At 36.0% G+C, this 9442-nt stretch overlaps 1 protein-coding gene across 2 annotated transcripts in view; it reads right to left on the bottom strand.

The window, feature by feature from the left end:
• Positions 1-1656: 1656 nt before the first annotated feature.
• Positions 1657-9442, bottom strand: part of itfg1 (integrin alpha FG-GAP repeat containing 1) — a 214244-nt gene continuing 206458 nt past the window's right edge. For both annotated transcript variants that reach the window (XM_073836919.1, XM_073836920.1), the window contains exon 18: positions 1657-4235. In XM_073836919.1, the coding sequence (XP_073693020.1) occupies positions 4176-4235 (60 nt within the window). In that variant the 3' untranslated portion in view covers positions 1657-4175. The remainder of the gene's footprint in view (positions 4236-9442) is intronic.

Raw genomic sequence — 9442 nt, 5'->3', positions numbered from 1 at the left:
ACCCAACTGGTTGGGTTAAATGTTTTTACCCAACATGCTGGGTTGTTTTAAGTCAACGATTGTTTAAAAACATTATATTGCTGGCTTATAATTGGCTGGAAATGAAAAATCACACAAAATTATAGAGGCAACAGCAATAATCAAAAGACGAACATTTATTGTAAACAAGACACCCATGGACAAAAATATGACAAATTAAATGTATTTGGGTGAATACAGCAGATTCCAAAATTTCACACATTTAAACTCGTTTAACAAGCATTTTAGAAATAAAAAATGTAACATTTAAAAGTGGCATTTTAAATTAAGTGCATTCAACCGTTCTCTGTAATCACTTTTCACCGAAACAGTGCTAATTATGGTGCCGGTGTCGGCGAAATCTAAACCGGTGATTGGCTGCTGTTCGTTGGGGGAACTATGAACCTCAGACCGCCGTCCCGCTTTTCACTAGTAGCTGAAAGATCCAATTCAATTAAATTCAGTATTATAACGAATAAAATCAGTTTATGTTATGCAAGACAAAAAGCATTTTCAGTATGTGAAACGACTGCAGATGGATATTATTGGGAGGCTGCTGAAACAGCTGACTGACATCTGGTCCTTGTATGTTGCGGTTTGTAAAATAATATGAATTTACAGCACAGTAAAGACTTTGTAAATTAAATTAATTGTATACAAACCTTTATTTCGCTGAAGAGGTACACCAAATCTTTGTACTGAGAGGACGCAAAAGCCTGCACTTTGACTATAACTCAGCAGCTGGGGTGTTTTGTCTGAGACAGGCTCAACCCAGCAGTTGGGTATTAAAAAAACAAAACAAAAAAACAATATTTAATAACACATTAAAACGACCCAGCAGCTTCCCAACAAGCTGGAACCAACATCTGGGTAAAAAAAAAAAAAAAAATATCTGTATGCAGAAAAGCTACCCAGCAGCTGGGTAAAAAAATCTTAAAAATAACCCAATAAAATGACCCAACAAGCTGAACTCAGCACTTGGGTTAAAAAGAAAAATAACACAGCATTTTTTAGAGTCCAGAAAAAAAAAACTCACCCAGCACCTGGGTAAAAAAATATTAAAAGTAACCCTGATAAAATGACCCAACAAGCTGAACCCAGCATTTAGGCTAAAATAATTAACACAGCATTTTTTATAGTCTAGAAAAACCTGGGTAAAATTTTTTTTTTTTAAAGTTACCCTAATAAAATTATTAATTATAAAAAAACAAGTTGAATCCAGCATTTGGGTTAAAAAAAATAACCCAGCATTTTTTAGAGTGCAGAAAAACTATCTAGCACCTGGATTAAAAAAAAAAAAAAAAATCAAATTAACCCAATAAAATGACCCAACAAGCTGAATCCAGCATTTGGGTTAAAAAAAATAACCCAGCATTTTTTAGAGTGCAGAAAAAAAAAAAAACAGAGCACCTGGGTAAAAAAACAACAACAACCCAATAAAATGACCCAACAAGTTGACCTCAGCATTTGGGTTAAAAAAAATAACCCAGCATTGTTTAGTGTACAAATGGTGTTTTTGTTTTTCAGGGTAAAAGATTGAATTCATTGCCGATGATTAATATCTCTGACTCTGAGGTGTATCCAAACTGGAAGTGAATTTCAAATCAACCCAAAACAACTTGAGGCAAACACATGAGGTAATAAAGCATTTGGTCATGTTTATTTCCAATACAACATTCCAAAAGACATTTACTGACTTACAATGCAACCAAAAAAATGAGAGTGATTCAATAATAATTAAAACAGAGCACAGATGCACAACCTGTTAGGACAAATATGCACCTGACCAGAAACAATTAACGAAAACCATCTGCAACAATTGCATGCCAGTTAACATGCAAGTTTAGTATGCAGCTGTATTACTGTGGTTTGACAATGATCACTTAATTAATGTGCATAGAGTGCACCATAACAACACCGTTTTCAAAGGTAAAAGAGATTAGCATATAAATCAATGCATGGATCAGAGCACCTGTCAGATATATACAGCTAAGAACAAAACCATTCACAAAAATCACATAATTAATCTCCAGTGTTTTAAAAACGGGTAAATGAAATAAATAACACCACTTATGAATAAAGGAAAAGTACCTGAAGGCATTAGTGACAATGGAAAAACAGTTGAAGTATTGATAACAGTGCCTTAAAACTGGAAAGAAGACAGACACATAGGGAATTACTAGAACAAAAACAGAAAGGACAACCTGCTTTATGTTGACTACGGGCAATTAGGATTGGGGAGTTGACTCCCTATATAATGCTGATATCCACTGTCAAGTTAATGAATCGAAACACTAAACTCTCAGGGGAATCATTTGGATGTGGTTGGCACTGAGTGCTGATAGCTAAAGCAATACTTTATTGTAAAAGAATATGCTTTTTTTTAATGCCCGACTGCTAAATACTGCTAAATACCTAATAAAATCAGTTTGCAGAGAACACCTTTGTTAACCAGGGGCCTCATGTAGCGCTTAGATTCAAAGCATTTATTTAGTAAAGAGGTTCAGTGATGTGAAAAAACTATCAGGGAGTCACATTCATAGACATAAAGGCTGAAATTAATTAAGTCCTTCAAAACACACAACAGAAACCTTGAAACAAAACGAGAAGAGAAAATTACCGGTTCTGTTTCTGCCCACTTGACATTTACCGGTTACTTTAACAATACAGACAAAGAAAAGGTTTTAAAAACCCAAACCAAAGTACAAAAAAATGGCACCAAACACTTTTCTCTCATTTCATTGTGCAAATAACATTATGCATTTCGGATCATGTAAACAAACTTGACAGAAACATACAGTTGAAGTCAAAAGTTTACATACACCTTGCAGAATCTGCAAAATGGTATTATTTTAAATAAGCGGAATCGTACAAAATGCATGTTATTTTTTATTTAGTACTGACCTGAATAAGATGTCACATAAAAGGCATTTACATGTAGTCCACAAGAGAAAATAATAGTTGAATTTATAAAAATGACCCTGTTCAAAAGTTTACATGCATGATTTTTAACACTTTGTTGTTACCTGAATGATCCACAGCTTTTGTTTTTTTTGTTTAGTGATAGATGTTCATGAGTTCCTTGTTAAACTGACAGTTAAACAGATAAACTGCCAGCTGTTCTTTAGAAAAATCCTTCAGGTCCCAGAAAATTCTTTGGTTTTTCAGCATTTTTGTGAAATTATTATTTGAACCCTTTCCAACAAAGACTGTATGACTTTAAGATCCATCTTTTCACACTGAGGACAACTGAGGGACTCATATACAACTATTACAGAAGTTTCAAACACTCACTCATGCTTCAGAAGGAAACACAATACATTCAGAGCCGGGGTAGAAAACTTTTTTTTGAATACCAGGGTAAATAGAACTTATTCAGTCTTACAGAAAACATGTGAATATCTTCTGTAGCCTCCGAAGGGCAGTACTTTAAAAAAATATGATATTTGGGCAAAAGAAGAAAAATGTTCTTCATTCGGTTCAAAAGTTTTCACCCCTGGCTCTTAATGCATTGGTTTTCCTTCTGGAGCATCAGTGAGCGTTTACACCTTCTGTAATAGTTGCATATGAGTCCCTCAGTTGTCCTCAGTGTGAAAAGATGGATCTTAAAGTCACACAGTCTTTGTTGGAAAGGGTTTAAATATACAAAAATGCTGAAAAAAAAAAAAAATTTCTGGGACCTGAAGGACTTTTCTGAAGATCAGTGGGCAGTTTAACTTAATTACAAACAAGGGACTCATGAACTATCAGGTAAATGTATCATGTAAAATTTTGAACAGGGTAATTTTTATAAATTCAACTATTATTTTCTCTTATGGACTATATGTAAACATATTTCATGTTAAATATCTTATTAAAGTCAGTACTAAATAAAAAATAACATGCATTTTGTAAAATCCCTTTAATTTTGGTAACATAATCAACATTTTGCAGATTCTGAAAAGTGTATGTAAACTTTTGACTTCAACTGTACGTCTTCTCTTCAAAAGTCAACAGAGACACATCACCATTCAAGCTATTCATATTTAGATTGATTCCTCTGATTTCAAACCTTATTAAATGCATAAAATGCTCCAGTGTGGAAAAAAAGTAAGTGGAAAAATAAATGAACCACTGAAATGAAAGAAGACTCAATCTTCTCAGTGTTTACCCACATCTCACATGGCATCAAAATGGAAGCGATGGGCCTCCTGTCTCTTCTCCCGGTCATCTGCTTTCTGCAACACACAAACAATCAAAGTTTGCTACAAGCTGTATCTTCACGGTCCTGAGAAACTGGTCTCGCACGTTAACCGTGCCAGTGAGTTGAATGCAAACACAACACAATGGCGTTTGATACATCGGGAGAGAAAAAGGACAGACACAAAGAGAGCGAGACAGACAGAGAACTCATTACACACACAATGGCACACTTTACCACGGCGAAATACCTCTGTGTGCGATCACAGATAGAGCCAGCACCAGACACTTGCTGCCCGAGACTGATAATAACACACACTGCCAAGCCTGGAGAGTGAGCGTGTGTGTGTGTGTGTGCGCGCTCAGTGATTATCCTGTCTCGGTGATGGCAAAAACGATGTCTATTCTCAGCTAGTATGAGTGACTCACGCAACGGGTCCCTCTGTGAGACACTTGTGAATTGGCTCGCCTGTTCTATAAGGGTCACTTGGATGTATTTTTAGCTTTAGGTTTGTCGTTTCCCACCTAGTAAGCACGGCGACCATAAGCAAACTGGCAAATCAGTTAAGAAAAAAAGGAAAAATGTGGCAGACAGATATAAGAAGGGATTATTTTCCTTTTCAAAAGGACTTTATATCTCACAGACCATGCAAAAAGAGCCCGAGGCTTTGACTGAGCGCTGTCAAGCCCTACGCTATCTGCTCAGGAGCATCCAGATGATATCTATTCGCAAGATACACTGCTATATGTCGGATTTTTCCACATGATACGGTGCCGAGTCACATCAACATCACCATTCACTGCCATAATTGAGGGTTGTAGCTCAAATGAAGTTGTGAGAGACATACCTATGGGCTCATCCTCATTTCAGGTCCATTTAAGTGTGTTCAGTGAGTCACAGGCCACTCATTGATTACTCTGTCATGAGTGCTTGACTTAATTATATAGTGAGTGATAAAAATAGCCTGTACGCTCCTTCAAGCTAAACAGCAAGAATTGCAGTTATACCATGTCTGAACATTTTAGTTCTTCCAGCAGCAGCTTATAAGTAATAGTACTGTAATAGTCTTTGTCAGATCAGCTGCAAGCAATTTAATGATGCAACTTCACATGATTTCTAACAGCCACAGCACTAAGGGGAAGCTGAATTTCCACGTTCTTTTTTTTCCATCGGACAATTTTGTATTATGTTTTCATTGCAGAAATGCCACACACTGGGTTTGACATGCGCTCTCCAACAGGCACACCTCAAGGCGCTGACATTGTTGAACATATATATGTACATAAAAACAGGTACCGATGAAGCTGTAGGCAACTTATAGTACAGCATACATGTGCTGACAGGCTGACATTCACATGACCCACACATATCCGCAATCTCCCGCACGGAGGAGGATTAGATGCAGTCGTGTTGCCTGTGAGGCAATTTTATAAAGACCTTTCCATGTCAAAATCATGTTCTCCTTTGGTAATTCAATAAACGGATCAATATTACATTATTTGTTCAATTAAATTACGGTGTCACATATTTGTAATATGGTTTTGTTTTCAATAGCAGTATTAAAGTTGCCATGAAATTAGTCTCAGCCTCAGACATGACGCCTACAGTCCATTGGCTGAACGTCTGATGCGTATGGCAGACAAAATTAGAAACACTTTAATTATACAGGATTTCCGGGAGACGTGTGTCACGTTCTTTAACGCTCTGCCTGGAAACAAAGGTGTTGTGATGCCAAACCCCCTCTTAGAAGAAGAAAGCTGTTGTGACACAACTGTGACAATGAGCGCTTATCAGAATAAACTAGGGATGTAACGATATTATCAATATCGTGGTATCGCGATAGGAAAATCATCGTGGTCAACAAATAAGTCTAAATATAAAAAAAAATCTTCTGACTGAAAATTTTTCCTCCGAAAAATCAACACCATTCCACAGCCATACCTGTCACACACCCACTTTATAAGCAGTTTTTTTCCCTTCTTATAGTGCGTGTCCTACTAATTGAAAACATGTTGAAGCATCTTCTGATCAATAATAAAAAATTCTGATAAAAAATTAGCCTTGAGGTGATAATTGACTCATTAATGTGATTTACAGTGGCAGTTTCTTTTTACCTTTGTAATGGCATTTTTTTATTTTTATTAAACGTCATTATCTGTCAAATAAAAAAAAAAGATTTATTATATTTTATTTTTAACATTTCTAATTAAAACAATATAATAGCAGAATAAGACAAATAAATTACCAATCATATAAAATTAGTAGGCTATTAATAAAAAATTATTTGTACTACAGAGGTGGCACAAAGGAACACAAAAGTGGCTTGTAGGGGCAATTTCAGACATTTAATGAGGCTGAGAGGTGGCATGAGTGCAAATAAATTCACGTTGAGATAAATGTTTTAAATATACATTTTTAATATAGAAATTAAATTTATTAATTATTTATTAAATATATTAAATTTAAATAACTAAGTATACCTTACAATGACACTAAATCCGCCAGCAGGTGTCAGTAAGACAAATGATTCGTTTGAACGGCTGATTCATTCGGGAATGAAGCAAGTGACTGTCTTTATGAATGGATAATAATGAACTGAAGATTCGTTCAAAACGTGCTGTTTTGCTTTTAGAGATGCGCAGCGGCTGAGCTGTTACTTATTTAGAAATATTTTCATTTAAAGAAATAGAGTAAAATCAGGCAATAGAGATATAGTCAGACAACGTAAGTCATTTTATATTTTCTTATTATTGAACTGTTGTATTAAATCAATATTACATTTGCTTACTCCTTTAACAAGTGTTTAAATCTGTCACTGTCCTTTTCGCGTTCTGTGGGCGCACAGACAATAATCCGTAAGAGAGTGCGCAAATGAGTCTCTCTTTCACTTTAAATAAGCAGGACTCAAAAGCACGTGCAAACGATAGATTCCACTTCAGTGTTCTCAGTTATAGTAACGCGCATTTTATTGTCAGTAACGGTAACGGCGATGTAACGGGGAAACAGTAATTCGTTTGATTACTCGTTACTGAAAAAAGTATCGCCGTTAGTAACGCCGTTTATTTATAGCACCGTTATTCCCATCACTGGAGGTCACAACGTAAATCCCGCCTATGTAAAATCAATTCGTTGGCGGGTGCGGGATTTGCCTAACTTTTGCATGTATTATGGACAGCCGCTTCTGGGATGCTTCAGCAAGCCGCAGATCGGCTCGTATAATTGAGCTTTGACTAAATTGTCCGCGAAGTGCTCCGGTATACCTGCTGTAACCGTGCTTTTGACGTGTGTGGTATAGAGGGTCGAAACACACACAGAGCCGTGACTGCTGTAAACCCGAGTGATAAGTCATAAGTGACGATCATCCGGGGACGTGATGGAGCCGTGCCGTAGACGTGCAGTGTGTGGTAAGAAATGTATTCATCATACAGTGTAGATAGCTTCACTAGCCTTATGGTTTCGGGCATGCAAATAATTAAATACAGTAGCACAATAATGGTAATATCACGTATCAGTGATCTCGCAGGCTGATGATAGGACAAACAATACTGTAGCGTTTTTTTTTGCTCACCCTCATGCATCCTAGGTGTATATGACTTACTGCTTTCAGACGAATGCAATCGGAGTTATATTAAAAATAATCCTGGCACTTCCAAGCTTTAGAACTGAACGGCATAGACAAGTGTTTCTCTCCATCAGTCCAAAACAAGTCGATCCATAATAAAAAGTGTCTCACATGGCTCCAGAGGGGTCAGTAAAAGCCTCCTTTAGCGATCCGATTTGTTTTTGTAAGAAAAATATCCATATTTTAAACGTAAGAATGACTTTAATCTAGTTTGCTGCTTTGGGAAGGAGCGTGGCAGGACTGAACGCCTTCTAAGCTGTTGGCCAATCGCAACGCAGTGGGACTGCTAACCAATCACAAGACATTTGGTTTTTCGGAAGGTGGAACCCCGAACTAATTGAGCCATTTGTGCCAGCCATTGTAATAATGTAAATTATGTGAAAAATTATGCGTTTTTCGAACCACCAAGCATGAGAGCATGTTTTAGTGCACCCCAAAACAAAATAATGACTTCGTAAAAGAGCATAATAGGACCCCTTTAAGTTTTCTTAGTTAAGAATATGGGTTGGAGCTCTTTATTTTGAACTCTCAAAGTGCAATAGACAACTTTAACTTTAAAATGTACAAAATGTAAATTAAATTTTTTCCAAGTTCTTTTTTTTTAAATATCACAAAAAACATCATATTGTGGAATTCATATCGAGATATTAGCGTATTGTGAAACCCCTATAATCATATAATTAAGTCTGCAGTATACACTCTTTAAATACATCCAAGAGTTGTACACACCAGTCTGTTATTGTGGGAACATTTCCATGGCCCTGCATATGACACGGCACAAAACGAAACGTGATTGGTTGCTTTACCTGTCTGTACCATGGTTTCTGGGGCGGTCCTTGGCCATTCAATGTGGCCAAAGTTCCCAGACCTTCTGGCGTTAGTCTGAAGGTCTGGCTATGTGAGACTATAATATGGACTTCACCTTATTTTATAAATGCATCTTTTTGGAAACAATTCATCCATGCTTGTTTCATTAAAAACAAGTTTTTTCTTTTTTGTTTTTTTTTGTTTCTTGTTCCTCCATGTAACAAATAGACGGACTAAGCCAAGTCCCTGCCTGATTTGATAATTAGTTTCAAAATATGTGTCCAAAAAAAAAATTATATATATATATATATATATATATATATATATATATATATATATATATATATATATATATTGTTGTCACTTGTTTTCAGTCGCAACTTTAAAATTCTGTGTGATACCAAAAAGTCAATGCTTATTTAGTTTTAATTTACTGATAAATGAAATGTATGCTTTTTTGTACTAAAAAAGGCATAATTAAATACCCAATATCAACTAATTTATAAAGGAAACAACGTGCTACTGTATGTTTCTTATTCTTTTTGAGTAACTGAGCTGATGTAGCTCCTTTCGTCATTATAACCCTACTAAAACAAAAAAATTCAATGACAAAACATAAAAAAAGAACAAAAAAGAAAACGCTTTTACTTGTCATCACGTCTTAACACATCTCTTCAGGCATTTCTTTAACCGAGGACGTCTACGTGCAGGAAGACAAGGTGTGTTTCTGCCCCATGCAGACATGCAAATGATACAGAACACCTCAGTACCTCATCTATTTGTGTCTTTCCCGCGACATTGAGCAGGATGAAGAA

The sequence above is a fragment of the Garra rufa genome, chromosome 3, assembly GCF_049309525.1.
Source record: "Garra rufa chromosome 3, GarRuf1.0, whole genome shotgun sequence".
In the NCBI taxonomy this organism is placed as follows: Eukaryota; Metazoa; Chordata; class Actinopteri; order Cypriniformes; family Cyprinidae; genus Garra; species Garra rufa.
The sequence above is the reverse complement of the archived record's forward strand: the minus strand, read 5'-3'. Positions and strand labels throughout refer to the sequence as shown.